At 42.0% G+C, this 26,860-nt stretch overlaps 1 protein-coding gene across 4 annotated transcripts; it reads right to left on the bottom strand.

Moving 5' to 3' along the window:
• Positions 1 to 20,590: 20,590 nt before the first annotated feature.
• On the bottom strand, positions 20,591 to 25,864 carry LOC123150047 (probable glucomannan 4-beta-mannosyltransferase 3). Of its 4 annotated transcripts, none has more exons than XR_006474925.1 (10): positions 25,460 to 25,864; positions 25,231 to 25,329; positions 24,624 to 24,876; positions 23,871 to 23,981; positions 23,638 to 23,774; positions 23,282 to 23,395; positions 22,800 to 22,999; positions 22,517 to 22,711; positions 21,653 to 21,854; positions 20,591 to 21,533 (listed from the first exon to the last, which is right to left on the bottom strand). XR_006474925.1 is itself a non-coding variant. In XM_044569844.1 (9 exons), exons 1-9 carry the CDS (start codon positions 25,847 to 25,849, stop codon positions 21,842 to 21,844), a joined length of 1,512 nt encoding a protein of 503 aa, XP_044425779.1. In that variant the 5' UTR covers positions 25,850 to 25,864; the 3' UTR covers positions 20,591 to 21,841. The 4 variants fall into 4 exon arrangements, 2 of the variants coding, with proteins under 2 accessions (XP_044425779.1, XP_044425778.1); XR_006474924.1 differs by having other exon boundaries at positions 20,591 to 21,115; XM_044569844.1 differs by having other exon boundaries at positions 20,591 to 21,854.
• Between the last annotated feature and the right edge of the window lie 996 nt (positions 25,865 to 26,860).

The following is a 26,860-nucleotide window of genomic DNA, read 5'->3' as shown; positions in this document are numbered from 1 at the left end:
GCCAGGCGGAGTCATCGGTGATGAAGACGAGCGCACCAAGACGGATCTCATGGCCCAAAGCCAAACCACCACCGGAAACCATGTTGACAGAGAACGAAATTTGCAACCTCACCGAAAGTCGCTCTGATGCCTACCCCACGGTGGGCGCCAATTGTCGTGGGAATGAGTCTGACAGTAAGAGTAGGGGGTACGTAGGAGGAGGTAGTGTCCTAGCTACGGCGAGGTTGTACACACAAGTTTACGAGTTCAGGCCCCTCTCGGAGGAGGTAAAAGCCCTACGTCTCGGTGCCGCTGAGGCTTGTCGACTGGATATGTGTTGAAGTGACAGGGGGTGCAAAACCCTTGTGCCAGAGGAGGGGGTGGCTTATATAGAGTGCGCCAGGCCCCTCGCCGCCCTCGATTACACAGGGTTCAATGTGAGTTAAGACTGGGGCGTTACTGGTAACGCCTGCTATTAATGATCTTTATGGCGACGAAGTGAATGCCTGACCGTTGCCATACTGGGGTGACTGTAGGCATTCTGTACTCCGAGTGATTCTTTATATGGTCGAGTGATATTACCATGGTCAAGTGGAATTGGGATATCCGAGTGGAATCTCTTGCCGAGTGGATTGCACCTCAGGGGGATTCCAGTCGGTATCTTCTGTTAGACTTTGAATGTCTTTGACTCTAGGGCAATGTCCTTGGGTAGGGTGTCTAGGTCAGGCCTAAGACCTAGGTACATGTCATCGTCACCGGCCGCTGAAGCAGCAGGGGGGCGGGAGACCCAGTTGCAGCACATGCTCAGCAGACTGATATGTCTCCAATGTATCTATAATTTTTGATTGCTCCATGTTATATTATCTACTGTTTTGTATGTTTATGGGCTTTATTATACACTTTTATGTCATTTTTGGGACTAACCTATTAACCCAGAGCCCAGTGCCAGTTTCTGTTTTTACCCTGTTTTAGGGTTTCGAAGAAAAGGAAAATCAAACGGAGTCCAATTGACCTAAAACATCACAGAACTTATTTTTGGAAGGAAAGAAGCCCATAAGACTTGGAGTGCACGTCGGGGGCTCTACGAGGAGGTCACGAGGCAGGGTGGGCGCGCCCTCCACCCTCGTGAGCCCCTCGTGGCCCCCCTGATGTACTTCTTCCGCCTATATATCTCCATATACCCTAAAAACATCCGTGAGCAAAATAGATCGGGAGTTCCGCCGCCATAAGCCTCCATAGCCACCGAAAGCCAATCTAGACCCATTATGGCACCCTGCCGGAGGGGGCAATCCCTCTCCGGTGGCCATCTTCATCATCCCGGTGCTCTCCATGACAAGGAGGGAGTAGTTCTCCCTCGGGGCTGAGGGTATGTACCAGTAGCTATGTGTTTGATCTCTCTCTCGTGTTCTTGAGGTGATACGATCTTGATGTATCGCGAGATTTTCTATTATATTTGGATCCTATGATGTTTCTTCCCGCCTCTACTCTCTTGTAATGAATTGAGTTTCCCCTTTGAAGTTATCTTATCGGATTGAGTCTTTATAGATTTGAGAACACTTGATGTATGTCTTGCCATGGATATCTGTGGTGACAATGGGATATCATGTGATTAACTTGATGTATGTTTTGGTGATCAACTTGCGGGTTCCGCCTATGAACCTATGCATAGGGGTTGGCACACGTTTTCGTCGTGATTCTCTGGTAGAAATTTTGGGGCACTCTTTGAGGTTCTATGTGTTGGTTGAATAGATGAATCTGAGATTGTGTGACGCATATCGTATAATCATACCCACGGATACTTGAGGTGACATTGGAGTATCTAGGTGACATTAGGGTTTTGGTTGATTTGTGTCTTAAGGTGTTATTCTAGTACGAACTCTAGGGCTGTTTGTGACACTTATAGGAACAGCCCAACGGATTCATTGGAAAGAATAACTTTGAGGTGGTTTCGTACCCTACCATAATCTCTTCGTTCGTTCTCCGCTATTAGTGACTTTGGAGTGACTCTTTGCTGCATGTTGAGGGATAGTTATGTGATCCAATTATGTTATTATTGTTGAGGGAACTTACACTAGCGAAAGTATGAACCCTAGGCCTTATTTCCTATCATTGCAATACTGTTTACGCTCACTTTTATCATTAGTTACCTTGCTGTTTTTATATTTTCAGATTACAAATACCTTTATCTACCATCCATATTGCACTTGTATCACCATCTCTTCGCCGAACTAGTGCACCTATACAATTTACCATTGTATTGGGTGTGTTGGGGACACAAGAGACTCTTTGTTATTTGGTTGCAGGGTTGCCTGAGAGAGACCATCTTCATCCTACGCCTCCTACGGATTGATAAACCTTAGGTCATCCACTTGAGGGAAATTTGCTACTGTCCTACAAACCTCTACACTTGGAGGCCCAACAACGTTTACAAGAAGAAGGTTGTGTAGTAGACATCAAGCTCTTTTCTGGCGCCGTTGCCGGGGAGGTGAGTCCTTGAAGGTATATCTTTAGATCTTGCAATCGAGTCTTTTAGTTTCTTGTTTTATCACTAGTTTAGTTTATAAAAGAAAACTACAAAAAAATGGAATTGAGTTTGTCTCATACGCTTCATCTTTTTAATATCTTTCGTGAGTATGATGGAAAGGATAATTGTGCTCAAGTGCTAGAAGAAGAGATCTCTAAAATGTTTGGCACTAAATATTTGAATGATGAGCATGATTGCAATGTTGTTAGTACGAATTCTTTGAATATCCATGATGATAATGATGATTGCACTAGTTATGATGAAAATGGCTCCTATAAACATGTCAATTTTTGTGGAGTAGACTGGGTTTGCAAGTACACACCAAATAGGGAAGATAGATATTGCAAGAGGCATAAGTACTTAGAAACCAAATTGTTGCAAGAAGAGCTAGATGAATGTGCTAAAAATTTATCTTTTCTTAGCCCTACTTGTGAACTTTGCAATGAACATGATCATTTTAGTACCCAATGCAAATTGTTTCATGAGCGTATCGTGTCCAAAAATTGTGATGACTTGATTTCCCTTGCACATCATAATGAACTTAGTTTGCTCTTGGGTTATGAAGAAATTAAACATAGAACTAAGGATATTCCAAAATTTACCCTTGATAAAATTCTTCATTTTGATCTAGAGGAAATTTATATGTATTGTGCGGTGAATTGCATTGAAAATCCTTATATTGCCAATTACATAAAGAAAAGAAAACAAATAGAAGATGAAGAGAATGCTAACGAAAGGGAAGAGACTTCCCAATATTCTCCTATTATTTCTTATGATGAATCAGGTAACGAAGAGGAGCCCTCTATTCAACCAATCTCATTAATAAGGATCTCCAAAAAGAGGATTGAACCCACACATGATGTGGTGAAGAAGAAGAAGAAAAGAAAAAGGAAGAGAGGTAAAAAGGTATCTCTCCCAAATAAAGTTGCTCCTATTATTGTTGTGCCTCATGAAAATGATACACTTGATGATGATCTCGTTATGCCTATTGCTTGTTGTGATGATTATGATTGGGAAGATAATGACACTTCTTATGTTCTTGAAAATCTTTTTGGCACTTGCTTGGAAGAATATTATAATTGCTATACTATTGGTGCTATCTATACTATTAATGATGAGAGTGATTATGCATATGATATGAAAAGGCCCAAGCTTGGGGAAGCTATGTTTGATGAGGATGACATATTTGAGAATATATTTGCTGCAATTAATGTTTGTCCCAAGCTTGGGAATGCTATGTTTATTAATGACGATATTTTTAGTCTTCCAAGTTTTGATATGCAAAGTTGTTATGATAAGAACAAAGTTGCTACTTATGATGATTATTGTGAGAAAACTTATGCTATAAAGAGTACTGATGATTATATTTATAAAACTTGTCATGATTATGAGTACCCTTTCTCTGAACATTAGTCCTTTAACGTGGAAACAATTTATAGTATTCAAGTCTCTTATGATACTCCCACTATTCCGAATGAGAAGAATTTTGCTTATGTGGAGAGTAATAAAATTTCTATGCTTGTAGATCATGAAAAGAATGCTTTAGGTGCTGGTTATATTGTTTAATTCATTCATGATGCTAGTTAAAATTATTATGAGGGAGGGATATATGCTTGTAGGAATTGCAATAATATCAAGTTTCCTCTCTATGTGCTTAAAGTTTTGAAGTTATGCTTGTTTTACCTTCCTATGCAAGTTGATCCTTGTTCCCATAAGTTGTTTGCTCACAAAATCCCTATTCATAGGAAGTGGTTTAGACTTAAATGTGCTAGCCATATTCTTCATGACTCTCTCTTTATGTTTCAATTCTTATCTTTTATGTGAGCATCATTGAAATCATCATGCCTAGCTAGGGGCGTTAAACGATAGCGCTTGTTGGGAGGCACCCAATTTTATTTTTGTTTCTTGCTTTTCATTCCTGTTTAGTAATAAATAATTCATATAGCCTCTATTTATATGTGGTTTTATGCTCTTAGTTAGTGTTTGTGCCAAGTAGAACCTTTGGGAAGACTTGGGGGAAGTCTTTGTGATCATGCTGTAAAAAACAGAAACTTTAGCGCTCGCGAGAATTGATGCAATTTTTTATTGGAGAGTGATATTTAGTTAATTATTTTTGAAGATGATTAACACATAAATTCCTCAGGTCCATAAATTTATTTTAGAATTTTTGGGGTTCCAGAAGTTTGCGTTAGTTACAGATTACTACATACTGTTCTGTTTTTGACAGATTCTGTTTTTTGTGTGTTGTTTGCTTATTTTGATGAATCTATGGCTAGTAAAAGAGTTTATAAACCATAGATAAGTTGGAATAAAGTAGGTTTAACACCAGTATAAATAAAGAATGAGTTCATTACAGTACCTTGAAGTAGTGTTTTGTTTTCTTTTGCTAACGGAGCTTACGAGTTTTCTGTTAAGTTTTGTGTTGTGAAGTTTTCAAGTTTTGGGTAAGGATTCGATGGACTATGGAATAAAGAGTGGCAAGAGCCTAAGCTTGGGGATGACCAAGGCACCCCAAGGTAATATTCAAGGACAACCAAGAGCCTAAGCTTGGGTATGCCCCGGAAGGCATCCCCTCTTTCGTCTTCGTTCATCGGTAACTTTACTTGGAGCTATATTTTTATTCGCCACATGATATGTGTTTTGCTTGGAGCGTCAATTTATTTTGTTAGGATTTTCTTGATGTTATTTATAACAATGTTTTGCATATTTTATTTCAATAAAAGTGGCATTGATAGCCTTTACTATGCCTATGTTACAAGTATACATGTTGCTGTTTGAAAACAGAAAGTTTACCGCTGTTGCAATAATTCCCTAGAGAAGTCGGAATGTGATAAAATGTTGAAGCCTTTTGCATATTAAGCTCTGATAAATTTACTACAATGGGAATTTTCTTTAATAATTTTTGGAGCTAGGGAAGTATGGATGTTGCAGCATTCTTTACAGACTATCCTGTTTAGGCAGATTGCTGTTATGTTTGCATTGTTTGCATATGTTTGCTTCTTTAATGATTCTATTTGAGGATAGGACTATTAAATATGCAGAGTAATTTAGTATGCAATGTTGAATAATAATTTTAGTGATTTGCTACAGTAGAGTATGATAAGGTTTTGGCAATAGTTTATACTAACTTATCTCACGAGTCCTTGTTGAGTTTTGTGTGGATGAAGTTTTTGAGATTTAGGGAGGCCGTGATATGAGAGGAATTAAGGAGAAACAAAAGCTCAATATTGGGGATGCCCAAGGCACCCCAAGATAATATTTCAAGAAGTCTCAAGCGTCTAAGCTCGGGGATGCCCCGGTTGGCATCCCACCTTTCTTCTTCAACAACTATCGGTTAGTATCGGTTGATCCTAAGTTTTTGCTTCTTCACATGATGTTTGCCATTCTTAGAATGTCATTTTATTTTGCTTTGCTTGCTGTTTGAATAGAATACCAAGATCTGAAATTATTAAATGTTAGAGAGTCTTCACATAGTTGCATAATTATTCGACTACTCATTGATCTTCACTTATATCTTCCGGAGTAGTTTGTCATTTGATCTAGTGCTTCACTTATATATTTTAGAGCATGGTGGTAGTTTTATTTTGAATAAATAGATGAACTCTCATGCTTCACTTAGATTATTTTTAGAGTCCTAAATAGCATGGTAATTTTCTTAAAATCCTAATATGCTAGGTATTCAAGATTAGTAAAATTTTCTTATGAGTGTGTTGAATACTAAGAGAAGTTTGATGCTTGATGATTGTTTTGAGATATGGAGATGGTGATATTAGAGTCATGCTAGTTGAGTGTTTATGAATTTGAGAAATACTTGTGTTGAAATTTGTGATTCCCGTAGCATGCACGTATGGTGAACCGTTATGTGATGAAGTCGGAGCATGATTTATTTATTGATTGTCTTCCTTATGAGTGGCGGTCGGGGACGAGCGATGGTCTTTTCCTACCAATCTATCCCCCTAGGAGCATGCGCATAATACTTTGCTTTGATAAGTTGTAGATTTTTGCAATAAGTATGTGAGTTCTTTATGACTAATGTTGAGTCCATGGATTATACGCACTCTCGCCCTTCCACCATTGCTAGCCTCTCTTGTACCGCGCAACTTTCGCTGGTATCATACACCCACCATATACCTTCCTCAAAACAGCCACCATACCTACCTATTATGGCATTTCCATAGCCATTCCGAGATATATTGCCATGCAACTTTCCACCGTTCCGTTTATTATGACAAGCTCCATCATTGTCATATTGCTTAGCATGATCATGTAGTTGACATTGTATTTGTGGCAAAGCCACCGTTCATAATTCTTTCATACATGTCACTCATGCATCATTGCACATCCCGGTACACCGCCAGAGGCATTCATATAGAGTCATATCTTGTTCTAAGTATCGAGTTGTAAGTAAATAAAAGTGTGATGATCATCATTATTAGAGCATTGTCCCAGTGAGGAAAGGATGATGGAGACTATGATTCCCCCATAAGTCGGGATGAGACTCCGGACGAAAATAAAAAAATTAGAAGAGGCCAAAGAAGCCCAAATAAGAAAAAAGAGGCCATGTCCTTGGGTAGGGTGTCTAGGTCAGGCCTAAGACCTAGGTACATGTCATCGTCACCGGCTGCTGAAGCAGCAGGGGGGCGGGAGACCCAGTTGCAGCACATGCTCAGCAGACTGATACGTCTCCAATGTATCTATAATTTTTGATTGCTCCATGTTATATTATCTACTGTTTTGTATGTTTATGGGCTTTATTATACACTTTTATATCATTTTTGGGACTAACCTATTAACCCAAAGCCCAGTGCCAGTTTCTGTTTTTACCCTGTTTTATGGATTCAAAGAAAAGGAAAATCAAACGGAGTCCAATTGACGTAAAACATCACGGAACTCATTTTTGGAAGGAAAGAAGCCCATAAGACTTGGAGTGCACGTCGGGGGCTCTACGAGGAGGTCAGGAGGCAGGGGGCGCGCCCACCCCCTGAGCGCGCCCTCCACCCTCGTGAGGCCCTCGTGGCCCCCCTGACGTACTTCTTCCGCCTATATATCTCCATATACCCTAAAAACATCCGTGAGCACAATAGATCGGGAGTTCCGCCGCCATAAGCCTCCGTAGCCACCAAAAGCCAATCTAGACCGGTTCCGGCACCCTGCCGGAGGGGGCAATCCCTCTCCGGTGGCCATCTTCATCATCCCGGTGCTCTCCATGACGAGGAGGGAGTAGTTCTCCCTCGGGGCTGAGGGTATGTACCAGTAGCTATGTGTTTGATCTCTCTCTCTCGTGTTCTTGAGGTGATACGATCTTGATGTATCGCGAGCTTTGCTATTATATTTGGATCTTATGATGTTTCTTCCCCCCTCTACTCTCTTGTAATGAACTGAGTTTCCCCTTTGAAGTTATCTTATCGGATTGAGTCTTTATAGATTTGAGAACACTTGATGTATGTCTTGCCGTGGATATCTGTGGTGACAATGGGATATATCACGTGATTAACTTGATGTATGTTTTGGTGATCAACTTGCAGGTTCCGCCCATGAACCTATGCATAGGGGTTGGCACACGTTTTCGTCGTGATTCTCCGGTAGAAATTTTGGGGCACTCTTTGAGGTTCTATGTGTTGGTTGAATAGATGAATCTGAGATTGTGTGATGCATATCTTATAATCATACCCATGGATACTTGAGGTGACATTGGAGTATCTAGGTGACATTAGGGTTTTGGTTGATTTGTGCCTTAAGGTGTTATTCTAGTACGAACTCTAGGGTTGTTTGTGACACTTATAGGAATAGCCCAATGGATTCATTGGAAAGAATAACTTTGAGGTGGTTTCGTACCCTACCATAATCTCTTCGTTCGTTCTCCACTATTAGTGACTTTGGAGTGACTCTTTGCTGCATGTTGAGGGATAGTTATGTGATCCAATTATGTTATTATTGTTGAGGGAACTTACACTAGCAAAAGTATGAACCCTAGGCCTTATTTCCTATCATTGCAATACCGTTTACGCTCACTTTTATCATTAGTTACCTTGCCTTTTTTATATTTTCAGATTACAAATACCTTTATCTACCATCCATATTGCACTTGCATCACCATCTCTTCGCCGAACTAGTGCACCTATACAATTTACCATTGTATTGGGTGTGTTGGGGACACAAGAGACTCTTTGTTATTTGGTTGCAGGGTTGCTTGAGAGAGACCATCTTCATCCTACGCCTCCTACGGACTGATAAACCTTAGGTCATCCACTTGAGGGAAATTTGCTACTGTCCTACAAACCTCTGCACTTGGAGGCCCAACAACGTCTACAAGAAGAAGGTTGTGTAGTAGACATCACAGACCAACCTGGTGGAATGGACTACTAAGCAGTTTGATGTTTCGGAACCGCCTGCTAAGCAGTCTGTAGGTTCAGAACCGACTGCTCATCAGTCCGTCGATCCGCAGCCACGTGATCAGCATAGCAATGCGCAGCACTTCCTGCTCAGCAAACCAACGCATTGGCATGGCCTCCTCAGCACACCGACAAGTTGGCACCACCTGCAGAGAAACCCGACATAGCTTCAACACATGGTCAGCAGTCCGATGCCTCTGCTCCTACAGCCCAGTAGTCCATCACAGCAGCACCGACAGCTCAGCGGTCCGACATAGGTAAACCGTCTGCTAAGCAGTCTGTCGAAGCTTCACCATCTGCTCGGCAGTCTACCTTGCAGCCAACCAGACGTTCTGCCAAAAATGCTTCAAGTACCAAGAATGAAGCGGCCAAAAAGGTTGCACCCGCGAGGAAGCGCGGTGCGAGAGCGGAGAGGAAAGAGAACGATTGCCTCTTGCTTAAAGCACTCATCGCCCAGAACCAAATTACCAGCAGGTTGTTCGAATCGGGGAGTAATATTATTTCTGACGGCATGAATGATGAAGAAGTGGAATTGTTGCTTGCTAAAAGTAAAGCAGTCGTACTTGAAGCACACAATTATGTTCATGGCCAGCCATTTCTTATTGGCGAATACTTTGATGAGTGCAGCTCCAGTTGCCGCGAGTTACATGAATATTGCATGGATCAAATGTCAACAGGTCATCATGGTCTGCTAGTCCACTACAACAAAGATCATTTCCGACACGATGTTGGTTCCATCAATGTGAGTTTCGAGGACTTATATCTCTTCTTCAACTTCAACAAGCTCGATGCCACTCTTGTTAGATGCCTGATTTTGTAAGTACTTAACAAACTCTAATCAACTTCTCCATACAAGGTTGTAAATAATAAACATCTAACTGCATTTTATTCCTATCAGGGGATTGAACACGCAGAGAAGAAAAGGGGAGAGTGTGTATTTCATAGATACTGGATTAGCAATGGCACAACATTAGATGGTAAGGACCTACGAGACTGGGCCATTAACACGGTCGTCCGTATCTTCGAAAACACATCCCATGCAGAATCATTTCTCTAGCCATATCATGAATGGTAAGTCAAGTAAACAACCACGCATACACTGATTATCTTTCAGATTTCAACATAATTTGTAAGTTCATCGCTTTCTTAATATGTAGCAATCACTGGATATTGGTATTCATTGTTCCAAACAAGAACATAGTTTACTACGTGGATTCTCTCAAAGAGTCAACAAACACTCAGGATCTGACGCATATTCAGACATTCACGGATAGGTATTGAATTATATGGTGTTGAAATTAATTTGCATTCATATCTGGTTAAATAATTGATGTTGTCAAAATTCACCTTCATTTGCAGTGTGCTCGCATTGTGGAAAACTAAACTAGGGAACTTGTTCAAGAGGGAACTACCTCTGCAGCATGAGATCTTTTCTCTAGTAACACACCAAAATCTGTTATTTTCAGAAAATTTATCCAATAATCTGGAAATACCTTTTCTTACGCTAGTAAAATGTTCAAGCTTCTAAACAAACCTCTTTCTATTCTTGTCCAAAGAAAAAATAATGCATCAAACACCAGTTAGGTTGTTCCTAACATGACAAATACATGATTAATTTTGTACAAAAAAATTCAGTGTCCTCAGCAACAAGCAGGGACCAACCTTTGTGGATACTATGTTTGCAGACACATGATCTCCATCTGCAAATCTGTTGATAGTTGTGAAGATCCTCGCGAATTAGTACCAGTAAGTTTATATTAATTAATATCTTCCACTCCACTCATATGGCACATTCTAATCTTAAAAATACTACAGCTCGTCTTAGAACCAAGGACCCCTGAACCGCTCCCCGCTGGTGAATTACTGGTGGTTCGGAGATTTATCAGCGACTTGTTCCTGAATCACTACATCAATCCCACTGGTGATAATGAAGATTTCAGCAAGCGTTCTCCTGAAACATTGAGTAAGAGTTAGCTGCTAAACATATACGCATGGATCCATTGTTTTCCATATGATGAGGTCTTTGTATTTCATACACTATGATTAATTATGTAATGCATATATGTGTGAACAAATCATTGGAATTAGCTACCATATGTTCAATTACAATTGTTGTGAAATCTAATGAATGTTCTTCATGTGGACACTATTTGTTCAATTAAATATTGTGGTGAATTTGCTTTTTGCATGCCGATTCAAAATGGGATATTTTTGTTTTAACCTGGCAATTGCTCCGCACACGGTTAAACTAATGAGTGTATGTGATCCACATCGGAAAGCATACGTCAATCATAGCGGAACCGTCGGTGATACACAGCAGAACGCAAACGATTTGCAGCGCTACTACGTGTGCATAGGGTCTCCGGAACCGTTTTTGATATCACGATATCGCACACGAGAGCTCGGAGTAAACCATGCTAAATGTAAAATACAATCCCAATCGTAATTTTTTTAGGAAACATGTGGGATCCCAAACGAAAAGCACACGTCACTCTTGGCGCAACCGTCGGTCATACACAACAAATCACAAACAGTCTGCAGCACTTGTATGTGTGCGAAGGGGCTCCTGGACCGTTTGTGATAGAACATTATCGCACACTGTAATTGTTGGGAAACGTGTGCGATGGAATATTGCATGGCAGACGGGTTCCGCAGAAAACTCATGTGCGATGGGGCACATATCGCACACATTTCGTATGTTGGCCCGTGTGCCTTACATATTGTTTCCCAAACGGTTCATTACGACACACTGTTTTGTTTCACTGCGTCATTAGAAACGTTTAATCACCGATCCCCCACGTGCCAAAGACTTTAGTGTATGCTCCATCGCGCACGATTACACTTTGCAAGGCCTCTGGATCATGGCTTCATATCCCGACGGTTTCTGGGTCGTATGGGAAGGACCCCCTATCGCCCACACTCACTTGGCGACGGTTCAAAATGCCGTCACGAAAAGGGGTTAAAAACCGTGTGTATAGCACCGACGCGTACCAGTGTAGTAAAACTCTAGACAGTGCCCAGAGAAATTATGCTACTACTGAAAAGGAATTTTTAGCAATTGTATTTGCTTGTGATAAGTTCAGATCTTATATTGTTGATTCCAAATTAACTATTCACACCGATCATGCTGCTATTAAATATCTTATGGAAAAGAAAGATGCTAAACCTAGACTTATTAGACGGATTCTCTTGTTACAAGAATTTGATTTGCATATTATTAATAGAAAGGGTGCTGAGAACCCCGTTGCAGACAACTTGTCTAGGTTAGAAAATGTTCTTGATGACCAACTATCTATTGATGATAATTTTCCTGATGAGAAATTAGTTGTCATAAATGCTTCTCGTAATACTCCATGGTATGTTGATTATGATAGTTACATTGTTGCTAAATTTATACCGCGTAGTTTCACATACCAGCAAAAGAAAAGGTTTTCTATGATTTAAGACATTACTTTTGGGATGACCCACACTTTTATAAAGAAGAAGTAGATGGTGTTATTAGACGTTGTGTACCTAAGCATGAACAGGGACTTATCCTACTCAAGTGTCACTCTGAGTCTTACGGAGGACACCACACTGGAGATAGAACTGCACATAAGGTATTGCAATCTGATTTTTATTGGCCTATTCTCTTTAAGGATGCTCGTAAGTTTGTCTTGTATTGTGATGAATGCCAAAGAATTGGCAATATTAGTAGAAGTCAGGAAATGCCTATGAATTATTCACTCGTTATTGAACCATTTGATGTTTGGGATTTTGATTATATGTGACATTTTCCTTCCTCTAATGGGTATACACATATTTTAGTTGCTGTTGATTACATTACTAAGTGGGTAGAAGCTATTCCAACTAGTAGTGCTGATCATAACACTTCTATTAAGATGCTTAAAGAAGTTATTTTTCCGAGGTTTGGAGTCCGTAGATATTTAATGACTGATGGTGGTTCACATTTTATTCATGGTGCTTTTTGTAAAATGCTTGCTAATTAAGTATGATGTCAACCATAGAATTGCATCTCCATATCACCTTCGATCTAGTGGTCAAGTAGAATTGAGCAATAGAGAGATTAAATTGATCTTGCAAAAGATTGTTAATAGATCTAGAGAGAATTGGTCTAAGAAATTGGATGATGCATTATGGGCTTACATAACTGCTTATAAAAACCCTATGGGTATGTCTTCGTATAAAATGGTTTATGGAAAAGCATGTTAGTTACCTCTTGAACTAGAACATAAATCTTATTGGGCTATTAAAGAGCTCAACTATGATTTCAAACTTGCCGGTGAGAAGAGGTTATTTGGCATTAGCTCGCTTGATGAATGGAGAACCTAAGCCTATGAGAATGCCAAGTTGTTTAAAAAATGTAAAAGACGACATGACAAGAGGATACAAAAGCGTGAGTTTAATGTAGGTGATCATGTTTTTCTATACAACTCTCATTTAAGTTTTTTTGCACGAAAACTTCTCTCTAAATGGGAAGGTCCTTACATTATCGAGGAGGTCTATTGTTCTGGTGCCATCAAAATTAACAACGCTGAGGGCACAAATCCGAAGGTGGTAAACGGTCAAAGAATCAAACATTATATCTCAGGTACTCCCATAAATGTTAAGACCAATATAATTGACACCATAACAACGAAGGAGTATATAAGGGACACTTTCCAGAACGTTTCAGACTCCAAAAAGGAATAGGTATGTGGTACGGTAAGTAAACTGACTCTAAAATTGTTCTAATAGCAAGTTTTCTCTGTTTTGGAATATTTAAAAAAATTAGGAAAATTAAAAGTAGTCCGAAAGAGACATGAGGCATCCACAAGGGTGGAGGGCACGCCCTACCCCCCTAGGCGCGCCCCCTGCCTCGTGGCCACCTTGTGTGCCCTCTGGACTCTGTTTTCTTGCACAATACTTCTTATGGTTGGTAAAAATTCATTATATAATCTCCCGAAGGTTTTGACCATCGTACCACGACAATATCTCCTGTTTTTGTTTTGAGTTGTTTTCTGCCAGAGTTTTCAACGCCAGGCATCATGTCTTCCCCTCCTCCAACAATGGGGACGGCGATGCTTGGCTGATGAAGATAGAGATGAAGAGAGAAGGACTTGGGGAAACTGTTGGGGAACGTAGTAATTTCAAAAAAATTCCTACACACACGCAAGATCATGGTGATGCATAGCAACGAGAGGGGAGAGTGTGTCCACGTACCCTCGTAGACCGAAAGAGGAAGCACTAGCACAACGCGGTTGATGTAGTCGTACGTCTTCACGATCCGACCAGTCAAGTACCGAACGTACGGCACCTCCGAGTTCAGCACACGTTCAGCTCGATGACGTCCCGCGAACTTGGATCCAGCAGAGCTTCACGGGAGAGTTCCATTAGCACAATGGCGTGATGATGGTGATGATGTTGCTACCGACGCAGGGCTTCGCCTGAGCACCGCTACGATATGACCAAGGTGGAATATGGTGGAGGAGGGCACCGCACACGGCTGGGAGAGATCAACAGATCAACTTGTTGTGTCTTGGGGTGCCCCCTACCCTCGTATATAAAGGAGCAAGGGAGGAGAAGGCCGGCTCAAGGAGGGGGCGTGCCAGGAGGAGTCCTACTCCCACCGGGAGTAGGACTCCCTCTCTTTTCCTTGTTGGATTAGGAGTGGAGGGGGAAAGAGGAGGGAGAGAGGAAGGAAAGGGGGGCGCCACCCCCTCTCCTTGTCCTATTCGGACTAGGGGGGGCGCGCGGCTCTGCCCTGGCCGCCGCTCCTCTTCTCCACAAAGGCCCACTATGGCCCATTAACCCCCGAGGGTTTCCGGTAACCCCTCCGGTACTCCGGTAAAATCCCGATTTCACCCGGAACACTTCCGATATCCAAATATAGGCTTCCAATATATCAATCTTCATGTCTCGACCATTTAGAGACTCCTTGTCATGTCCGTGATCATATCCGGGACTCCGAAAAACCTTCGGCACATCAAAACATATAAACTCATAATATAATTGTCATCGAAACGTTAAGCGTGCAGACCCTATGGGTTCGAGAACTATGTAGACATGACCGAGACACGTCTCCGGTCAATAACCAATAGCAGAACCTGGATGCTCATATTGGCTCCCACATATTCTACGAAGATCTTTATCGGTCAGACCGCATAACAACATATGTTGTTCCCTTTGTCATCGGTATGTTACTTGCCCGAGATTCGATCGTCGGCATCTCAATACCTAGTTCAATCTCATTACCAGCAAGTCTCTTTACTCGTTCCGTAATACATCATCCCGCACTAACTCATTAGTTACAATGCTTGCAAGGCTTAAGTGATGTGTATTACCGAGTGGGCCCAGAGATACCTCTCCGACAATCGGAGTGACAAATCCTAATCTCAAAATACGCCAACCCAACAAGTACCTTCGGAGACACCTGTAAAGCACCTTTATAATCACCCAGTTACGTTGTGACGTTTGGTAGCACACAAAGTGTTCCTCCGGTAAACGGGAGTTGCATAATCTCATAGTCATAGGAACATGCATAAGTCATGAAGAAAGCAATAGCAACAAACTAAACGATCAAGTGCTAAGCTAACAGAATGGGTCAAGTCAATCACATCATTCTCCTAATGATGTGATCCCGTTAATAAAATGACAACTCATGTCTATGGTTAGGAAACATAATCATCTTTGATCAATGAGCTAGTCAAGTAGAGGCATACTAGTGACACTCTGTTTGTCTATGTATTCACACAAGTATTATGTTTCCGGTTAATACAATTCTAGCATGAATAATAAACATTTATCATGATATAAGGAAATAAATAATAACTTTATTATTGCCTCTAGGGCATATTTCCTTCAGAAACCAATGAGGGTGATAAGATCAAGAAGGATGCGGGAGATCAAGTTTCGACAGCAAAAGAAGAAGACATCCTTCAACCATACTACAATCATCTTACCCCTACTGAAATTGAAGCTTTTAAGATCATTGAAATAGCTCATGTGCAAAATAAGTATCTCACTCGTGAAAATATTCTGTTGCAAGAGCATATCATCACCCTCTAGAGCATCATTCGTAGATTGGAGTACCTCCTGCGCTTGAGGTGTGGCACCACTTCATCAACAACTCCATCGTCACCATCACCTTAGAAGAAAGAGACATAAATACATGGGTATGGGCACTCCCCTTGGCAGCTGCCAAGCTTGGGGGAGATGCACCGGTATTGTATCACCATCACACCTTTACCTTTATCGTTTTTCTTAGTTCAATCCTTTTGGTTATATCTTGATCTAGTAGAATAAAGTTTTAGTATGATCTAGCTTTGAGTTTTGTTTCGATCTCTATCTATGTAGTCGAGTCTGTGAGTTATATATAATAAAGAGTAGTTTTGAGTTGAAGGCTTTACTTTTTTGCCATGATCTTGAGGGAGTTAAATTAAAGGAAACAAGTAATAAAAAGAAATAAAAAGATCATATATTGATCTTATGGAGAGTAATGACTTCACATGTAAAGAGTATGATGAATAAAAATTGTTGAGAGTTGACAAACATAGTTTTGGTCATTGTTGCAATTAATAGGAAGTAATAAAGAAAGAGAGGCTTCACATATAAATATACTATCTTGGACATATTTTGTAATTGTGAGCACTCATTAAAATATGACATGCTAAAAAGTTGATGTTAGACAAGGAAGACAACATAATGGTTTTTTTTAGAACTGACAACATAATGGGTTATGTTTTCTTATATCCGAATAGAAGTTATATTGTCATGGATCATCCAACATGTTGAGCTTGCCTTTCCCTCTCATGCTAGCCATATTCTTTGCACCAAGTAGAGATACTACGTGTGCTTCCAAAAATCCCTTAAACCAGTTTTGCCATTGGAGTCCACCATACCTACCTATGGATTGAGTAAGATCCTTCAAGTAAGTTGTCATCGGTGCAAGTAATAAAAATTGCTCTCTAAATATGTATGATCTATTAGTGTGAAGAAAATAAGCTTTATACAAACTTATGATATGGAAGAAATAAAAGTGACGGACTGCATAATAAAGGTGTTTATCACAAGTGGCAATATAAAGTGACATTCTTTTGCATTAAGATTTTGTGCATCCAACCATAAAAGCGCATGACAACCTCTGCTTCCCTCTGCAAAGGGCCTATCTTTTACTTTTATCTTCTACCCTTATACAAGAGTCATGGTGATCATCACCTTTCGTTTTTACACTTTTTCCTTTGGCAAGCACTATGTGTTGGAGAGATCCAGATATATATATATCCACTCAGATGTAGGTTATCATAAAGTATTATTGTTGACATTACCCTTGAGGTAAAGGGTTGGGAGGCGAAACTATAAGCTCCGATCTTTCTTTGTATCCGATTGAAGCTTTGAACCCATAAGTATCGCGTAAGTGTTAGCAATTGTGAAAGATTAAATGATAGTTGAGTATGTGGACTTCCTGAAAAGCTCTTGAATTGGCTCTTTCTGATGTTATGATAAATTGCAATTGCTTCAATGACTGAGATCATAGTTTGTTAGTTTTCAATGAAGTTTCTGATTCATACTTTATTTTGTGAATGAATTGTTACTTTAGCATAAGAAATTATATGGCATTATATGTTGTTGTTCTAAAGATGGTCATGATGCCCTCATGTCCGTATTTTATTTTATCGACACCTCTATCTCTAAGCATCTGGACATATTTTTCGATTTTGGCTTTCGCTTGAGGACAGGTGAGGTCTAAGCTTGGGGGAGTTGATACGTCCATTTTGCATCATGCTTTATTGATATTTATTGCATTATGGGTTGTTATTACTCATTATATCACAATACTTATGCATATTCTCTCTTATTTTATAAGGTTTACGTGAAGAGGGAGAATGCCGGCAGCTGGAATTCTGGACTGGAAAAGGAGCAAATATTAGAGACCTATTCTGCACAACTTTAAAAGTCCTGAAACTTCATGGAGAATATTTTTGGAATATATAAAAAATATTGGGCGAAGAAAGCACCAGAGGGGGGCACCTACCATCCACAAGGGTGGAGGGCGCGCCCTACCCCCCCTGGGGGCACCCTCCGGCCTTGTGGGCCACCTGGCAAGCCCCCAACGCCCGTCTTCTGCTATATGGTGTGTTTTGACCTGGAAAAAATGAGGACGAAGCTTTCGGGACGAAGCGCCGCCGTCTCAAGGCGGAACTTGGGCAGGACCAATCTAGGGCTCCGGCAGAGCTGTTCTGCCGGGGAAACATCCCTCCGGGAGGGGGAATTCATCGCCATCGTCATCACCAACGATCCTCTCATCGAGAGGGTGTCAATCTCCATCAACATCTCACCAGCACCATCTCCTCTCAAACCCTAGTTCATCTCTTGTATCCGGTCTCTACCTTAAAACCTTAGATTGGTACATGTGTGTTGCTAGTAGTGTTGATTACTCCTTGTAGTTAATGCTAGTTGGTTTATTTGGTGGAAGATCATATGTTCACATCCTTAATGATAATTAATAATCCTCTGATTATGAACATGAATATGCTTTGTGAGTAGTTACGTTTGTTCCTGAGGACATGGGAGAAGTCTTGTCATAAGTAATCATGTGAATTTGATATTCATTCGATATTTTGATGAGACGTATGTTGTCTTTCCTCTAGTGGTGTTATGTGAACGTCAACTACATGACACTTCACCATGATTTGGACCTATGGGAAGGCATTAGGAAGTAATAAGTAGATGATGGGTTGCTAGAGTGACAGAAGCTTAAACCCTAGTTTATGCGTTGCTTCATAAGGGGCTGATTTGGATCCATATGTTTCATGCTATGGTTAGATTTATCTTAATTCTTCTTTAGTTGTTGCGGATGCTTGCGAGAGGGGTTAATCATAAGTGGGAGGCTTGTCCAAGGAAGGGCAGCACCCAAGCACTGGTCCATCCACATATCAAATTATCAAAGTAACGAACGCGAACCATATGAGCATGATGAAAACTAGCTTGACAATAATTCCATGTGTCCTCGGGAGCACTTTGCTTTATATAAGAGTTCGTCCAGGCTTGTCCTTTGCTACAAAAAGGATTGGGCCACCTTGCTGCACCTTGTTTACTTTTGTTACTTGTTACCCGTTACAAATTATCTTATCACACAACTATCTGTTATAATTTCAGTGCTTGCATATAATACCTTACTGAAAACCAATTGTCATTTCCTTCTGGTCCCCGTTGGGTTCGACACTCTTACTTATCGAAAGGACTATGATAGATCCCCTATACTTGTGGGTCATCACCACTGCTCCGGCGCGTCCGTCCACCACAACCAGCAAAAAGGGCCGCGGCCGCCAAGTGCTCGAGGAGTGCCAACAAGGTAAGAAAAACTTCATAGGAGAGGCTTCGTGATGCCAAGAAAGCTGAAATCATGTTATCATGTTCATGAACCCAAGCACAAATGGATGAAACCAGAAGAAAGTATTGGAAGCTCACCTAAGGGTAGATCTTGACCCAAATGGAAGTCTCTCTTCGGAATGGTGGTGGACTGGTGGTGGTTGTCGCCATGTGCACGGTGGCAGCGGTGGTGATTTCTTCGCCGAGGACGTTGTTTGAGTTCGTGCATGCCATAGAATGACCTCAATCCACAACATAACACTATGTTTGTGGTGATTTTGAATCAAACTTAGTGTTTGAAGTAATGCCTTTTGGATGAACTATGCATGTTTTAATTTGAAAATCATGGTCGATGAAACTATATGCTTGTTAATGGCTATGTTATGCATGTTTTAATTTGAATGTTTGATGATATATATTGTGAAGTGTTTGAAATTCACGCGGCTAGGACAAAAACAACTTATGCAATTTTTTTCTCCACTAAGTTTAGTAGATCAGCTAGGTGCGACCAGGAGTAAAAGTTTACTCCGCTAACTTTACTTGGCCGGATACTCCTCTATTTTACTTTCCAATCGAGTCTAAAAATGATAGAAAAATAAAAAATAAAAAAATACATGAATGAAAAATATTAGACCATAAAAGTTAACGAGGATTCTATGGTTTAAAAAAATGAAATTGCATATATGAAAAATATGGAAAAGTTCAAAAGGATTCTATGGCCTTATTCTAACCTTTTTACTTAAGATTTTGTTAGTGGCTTCTAGCTTCTCTAGTGTATCCCATTTTTTGTTGTAAATTTCCTATTGTTTGCCCAATATTTGATGATATTTATTTTCTCTTTCCCTGTCGTTCTTCTAAATTTTCCTTTTAAAGATTTACATATACATTTTAAATTTAAGCACATTTTTTATTTTCTAAATTTGCACTGCCCCAATTTTCTTAAATTAGTACTTTGAAAAAATATCATCAAATATTTGATCTATTTTATTACCAAACATTTGTTTTTTCTCTCCTGTTTTTTCTGGGTTTTTTTAACTCTTTGTGGCCACTGTACATCCAATGTGCAAAATTGCGACCTTTATCATTAAAAATGGTTTCAATGGAGTGAGAGACCAAACATACACAGGATCAAGAATATCTGCTATAGAGTTGGGAGTCAAATATTGAATTCGATACTAATTGAGAGATGAAACATGGAAAGGGGTCCAATGAACCCAAATAAGCTAACATATGGGATTGACAAGTAGAGTCTATTATTCTCATGTTGTCAGACAAGCAAGCCCTCAAATTATTATCAGGAATAAGCAACGACAGGAGATACAAGTTGCTCACAGAGAAACACATAGGCACAACAATCATATTCCAAACCGATGTTACCCGAAAAATGTTGTTCTGTCCAATAACCTGTTTAGTGGTACAATGTGATTGTATTCCCAAATTGTGCTGATAGCACAATCCCGGTAAATGTAAGAGCAAAAGTACCCTGCAAAAAAAGAGAGCAAAAGTACAATAACAGTGGAAAGTTGTTACATGGAAATGACGTTTTAGATTTCCACCAGCCTGTTTCTAGAAGGCAGCTGCGCTTCGCCTGATGCTATTCACGGCAAAAGGGATGAGGTTATTACATAGAAAATATTCCCTAGAAAAAAAGGTTGTTACATCATGCCTACAGTGAAGATATAGTTCCCGTGGTTGGATCAGTTGTTATGGCTGCTATGAGTTAGAGGTTCCGCAGAAACCAGTGCCCACAATGATAAATGTTATAGCCTGCAGATATATATAGATGAAATAGAAGTCGCTTCCATACACCAAGTTGTAGGTCGCACAAACGAAAAGGAACACAGCAAACAGAAGTTCTGACACTGTCCATCTGCAAGAGCAATGATAACATTGATCATATCAGAATTTCAGAAAGGCAGGGATCCAGTAAAAAAAAAAGAAAATATCATATGGTTAGGTGGCCAGTGGTGTGCACACCCAAGAAGAAAGATGGGCTGGGGTATTCATAATTTGGAAAGATTTAATGTCAGCTTACTATGTAAGTGGTGGTGGAATCTTAAATCCAGAGAAGGGATGTGCAGAAGATAGCGAGAAAAAAATATAAGATTGATGGAGGGATATATCAACTTCATAGCACAGTGAATTATTCACCATGTTGGGCTGATCCGATCAAAATCAAAGACTTGTATCTCAAAGGGAAAAAGATGATGGTTGGCAATGGAAAACAAACTGACTTTTGGGGACACAAATGGTGCAGTGACAAGCCTCTTCTATCTACCTTTCCTGATCTGTTCGAATGAACAGAAGAAGACAGTTAAGCAAATGGCTAACACTGGTTGGAATATGACATTTAGAAGATGGCTGAATAATAAACAAAGCAGACAGTTGCATGAGCCAATGTATATACCTTTCTGATGCTGGTCCTGATAGATCATTTAGACATCTCTGGAAAACAAAACTGCCCTTGAAAGTTAAATTTTGGTTGTGCCTTATATGGCACAATGCCATTGCCACAAAGGACAACATGAACTATTGGTGCTGGGGATAGACCTGGGTGCTTCCCCCAGTACTTTTGGTGGATTCCACATTATCTGCCTTATAGTAGAAACCTGCATTGTTGGCACTTTGGAAGCTCAGAAATAGAGCTTGTTTTGAATTTAAGCTAGTTAGATCATCTGCTGAATTCATTTGTTATGTTGTGTCCTTTATAAACTATACTATTGGGCAGCTCTCCAGAATGATGGTGATCGTGCAATGCTGGAACAAAGTGCTGCTGCTCCTCAAAGGACGACGCTGGAGCATCATGATGATGGAAGAAGGGAGCAAGGAAAGGCTGCTCTGATGATTGCTGGAGGAACTGGCAATAATGATGAGGAAGACGCAAAAAATGTGACCCAAGCAATGGATGAGGACTAAAAACTTGGAGACCCAGCTTCTTGGATGCTATGAATGGGGTGTGCACTTGCATGTGCTGATGTTTGGGGTGTGGTTTTCCCCCTTGTAAGATAAAATTCTCTCTTCTGCTGGGTTGGCTTTACTTTTCGTTACGAGTTTCAGTCTCAGTTTTCCCTGCTAGCGGTGCATGCGGCAGGAGGGGGTATTGCTCTCATGAGCTGATATGAACCCTACTTTCTAGTTTCTTTTGTTGCGCCAAAATGCTGTTTTATGTTTGTTCCATTATCTTTTGATAGTGGAGCCCGATCCATTCTTGGATTGTATGGAAAAAAATATCTATGACACTTGGAGGTACACAGGTTCAGTTATCTTTTACCTGTCCCAAAACCTGCAGCGAGGCCTTTCAAGTATCTGAGGCACTGGCTTTGTATTGCTTACACTGCCAAGCTTCTCCGTGACCACCCACTCGTTTACGCTTCCCAACTCCAGCAAACCGATGAACGTTGCCTTTGTTCGGTGAAAAGACATGACATTCTCAAAGAGGATCCAGAATGGTATGAAGTGGATAGAACTGCGAAACAGCGAGTTAGGAACCAACATTTCCTATCTGGCATGGACATATTCATGCTAATTAACAAACTCTTCTGAAAGCATCAAACCTTGGATTTCGGACGGCGTATAGAATGGTTATTGCTGTTGGAATATAAACCACCCCCCAAGCAGGAATTTTGATCTCAGGAATTAGCACCGAAAATGGGATCACTACACAGTAGAGCACGAAAGGTAGCACATGAGCAACAACCTTCCTCACCAAGAAGAAGCTGTATAGCAAATAAAGCTTCCACCAAAGTGACACCTCCTGCTCAGGATCTAGATGATGTCAGATAAACACCAAAAAGGAAACATAAGAGTAATGATTTAATCGGACATTCAGATTATGCACAAAAACCAGGGTACGAAACGTCTACAAAAATAAATTTCAAGCTCATGCATATTGTTTTTTTAACATAAAGGCACCCCCGGCTCGATGCTCATCCATACGAGACCAAAATATATCACCTATCATGAGGCATAACATCACTAGATTTGTTTCATGCAAACACTACTTGATTGTGTGTGCTAACATAACAAGTGGGATTACCTTAGTAAGCAATATCTCTGCTCCCATCTTTCGGAATAAATTTGCTGCCCCACATGTCCAACGGTGCTGTTGACGGCGATATGCCTTCAGATTGCTTGGCAGTTCACTTTTTACCTGTGTTCCAGTAATAATCGAGTTACATCACGTCACGTGTAAAATATTGTAAAGATGGTGGTCAACCCAGGTTGGTTGGCCACTAGAAAAAAAAAAACAAGTCACCCTGCTTCTCTCAAGATTACATCTTATTTTCTATTTTAGAATTGTTAATTATTTTTCAAATGTAAAAACGTATAAACAATATAGTTTGGCATAAAGATTGAATCCATATGAGTATGTTAGTACCATGACTAACCTACCTTGACATCGCCAACATAGACAAATTTCCATCCTTTCAAGCCTGCTCTGACTGCCAAATCCATGTCTTCAACTGTGGTTCGATCATCCCAGCCCCCAGCTTCCTTGATGGCAGAAATTCTCCATACCCCAGCAGTTCCTGAAGTTTTTAAAACAAGCAGTTCCTGGAGTTAAATAATTAATCCTACAGGGTTGCGGAGGGTTGAATTGATAATAGGAAAGCTGGCTGTTATACCATTAAAACCAAAGAAGGCAAATGTGGATGAACCTGCCTCCTGCTCTACTTTAAAGTGATAATCTAGTGTCATCTTTTGTATCCTTGTCATCAGGCATTCATTGGGATTAACTGCAAAATCGTCCCAAAATGCCAGTCAGCAAGTTTCCTGTCAATTGGAACAAGAGATGCATCAGACAGATAAATCCTACTCGGTTAATGTAACTTGTTGTGCATCATAAAAGGTCTATTATTATATTTCCTTTACAAAATATAGTCAGATTTTATCCTTTTTTCTCCAGTTTGGCGGTTCTTATTGTCAGCCTTACTTAACATGGACATGAAACGGTGGTTTTTGCTCACCTCCTACATAACATAAGATTGGTGCCATGTTACTTACTACAGCAAGGTGGATTACAGATTTGCTAGTAGCATTGTCAGAGAATAGTATTGCTAACCAGATGAACTAAGAATGAAGGTACACCCTTTGTTTTTATTTACTCCACATATTAGCTTTGTCTCAAGTCAAACTTTGATCAAGTTTATACACAAAATTATTAACATCCACAGTAGCAAATTAATACCATTAAATCATCATTAAATATATTTTCACATCATGTGTGTATATATATATATATATATATTTGTTATTGTGAAAGTTTATATTATTTCCTATAAACTTGGTCAACCTTTATAAAGTTTGACTTAGGTCAAAGCTAATATGTGGAGTAAATAAAAACGGAAGGAGTAAATTTGACTGGTTTCCAGGCTTACCGAACTCCCAGCGTGCTTGAACAAGAGCAATTTGTGGATTACGTGCGAGATATGGGATGGTTCTCATGAGGAAGTCGGGTTCCGGTTGGAAATCGGCATCAAATACAGCGAGGAAATCACACTGTTGGACATAAGCATGCAGCATCCCCTCTTTCAGTGCACCAGCCTTGTATCCTTCTCGATTGTTTCTGACCTCGTATTTTACGTTCTTGCCTTTCTTAGCCCAAATTTTGCATTCCAGCTCCACCAGATCCTATTGAAAGCACACAGCAAGCCAACAGCAAAATCAGTACCACTACCGAATCAAAGAACTCAAACTAATATGTACGAGTACTTATTTCTACCCAAAGGCTCAACTAATTTTGCATTTGTCTATAAACTGCTGCAACAGGTATCCTCTCCCGGTCATCCAGTCTCTGCTATGGAAAAGAAAGCTACCCTGTTTCTTAATCGAGTTCGCCGTACCAAAATGTCTCAGTTGCATTAGTCTACCACATTTTTCGACAGCCATGAATTGGAAAGGCCAAAAGTACAGCTACTTTCCAAATGTCGACAAGTACTACAGCGCTATAGTACTACTGGTTCAACGCGCAATAGGCCTTTTTACCTTGATCGTTGGATCCGTGGAATCGTCCAGAACCTGTACGATGACCCTATCCGACGGCCACGACAGCCCGCACGCTGCTCCAATCGAAAGCTTGTACACCTGCGCCCAGCACAAGAGGCAAATCGAGGTATAGCGCATTTTTACGAAGGATGAAACGAGGCAGTATAACGTACGTATACGTGTATGTGTACACGAACAGCTACTTAATTACAGGAATACCCACGCGTACCTCTCTCTCGTTGTACATGGGGATTTGGACGAGCACCATGGGGTAGCCGAGGAGGCCGCGCTCCTCGTCCTCGCCGTCCTGGGCGCCGAGCGGGCCCGCGCTGTACCGCCGCTCGGGGCGGCGCCGCACGAGGCTGGCGGCGGCCATGAACACGGCCTCGGCGAGCAGCATGGCCGACATGGCGAGGCACGCGCCCGACACCGCCGCGAGCGCCGGCGCCACGGCCCCGGCGCGCACCGCGTCCCAGCCCCGCAGCAGCTCGCCGCCGCCCGACGCGCGCCACCACCGCAGCAGCGGCAGGCCACCAGACCCGCCGAGCCACTCCGCCTTCGCCGCCGCAAAGGCGGCGGCCCCCTCGCCGTCGCCGGCCCCCTCGCCGTCGCCGGCCATGCGGCTGCGTGCGCCTTTTTTTGGCTTTTCGAGGCTGCTTTTCCAGTTGTGCGCGTCGGCGCGCAAGGGGGGCGCCTTTGCCCAAGCGTATACTAGGCCAGTGGAGTTCCCGAGGAGGCACCGGCACGTTAGGTGGCTTGTGAAGATGACATGTGGGACCTGTGCCGCACTCGCGTTGCCGCGCCGACGTGGAGCCCGCCTGTCACGATCGTAGGTGGGCAAGCAGGGAGGTCGCGCTCGTGGGCGAGGGGCTGGGAAGATGCCAAGACGAGGCGGGCGTGGGGGCCGAGGGAGTCGTGGTCGGCGTTTGATTTCCGGCTTTTGTGGCCGTGGTGGCTGATGGGCACCGGCACCGGCCACCCACCGGCCACCGGAACCGGCGCAAGCACACGGTTCGAGGGGTGGTTGCGCCAGCACGTGCAGTACGAGAGCTTTTCCACCTCCCGAATTGGATGCGCCCCGTCGTGTTGCTCGTGGCGCGCTACCGGACAAGCAAGTTCGCTCTCTCCCATCTGGCTCAGACTAGTCACAGTGAGAGTAAGGCCAACTCCACCGCGTGATCCATTCGGACGCCCGCTTTTGTCCGTTTGAGGTGTGATTTGGCGGACGTCTGAGAGGCGGACAGACATATGGAGCATCTGCACCCAACGCGCATAAGGCATGTGAAATCTCAAACCGTCCGCCCCGCTTCGTCCCCAGCCCGCAAGGCCGCCCCGTGCGAACCCCCGCCTCGCCGCGAGCTCGCCGCCGCCCCGCCACGTCCTCGCCGCACCAGCCTCGCCCTCGCCACGGCACCGCTCCGCGCTCGCCTGTGCCTGTGCCGCGTCTGCCCGCGTCCGTGCCCCGACCGCGCCGCGCCTTCTGCGGCCGCCCGCGCCCCGACCGCGCCGTGCACGCCGTGCCCTCCCGCACTGCGCCCTCCCGCACGCGCCCGCCCGCACCTGCGCCCTGTGGCTCGCCCGCCTGCGCCTGCGCCAGCGCCACGCCTGCGTCGCGCCGCCGTCCCGCTCG

The sequence above is a fragment of the Triticum aestivum genome, chromosome 7A (genome assembly GCF_018294505.1).
Source record: "Triticum aestivum cultivar Chinese Spring chromosome 7A, IWGSC CS RefSeq v2.1, whole genome shotgun sequence".
Taxonomy (NCBI): domain Eukaryota; kingdom Viridiplantae; phylum Streptophyta; class Magnoliopsida; order Poales; family Poaceae; genus Triticum; species Triticum aestivum.
This window is presented reverse-complemented; position numbering and strand designations above follow the sequence as displayed.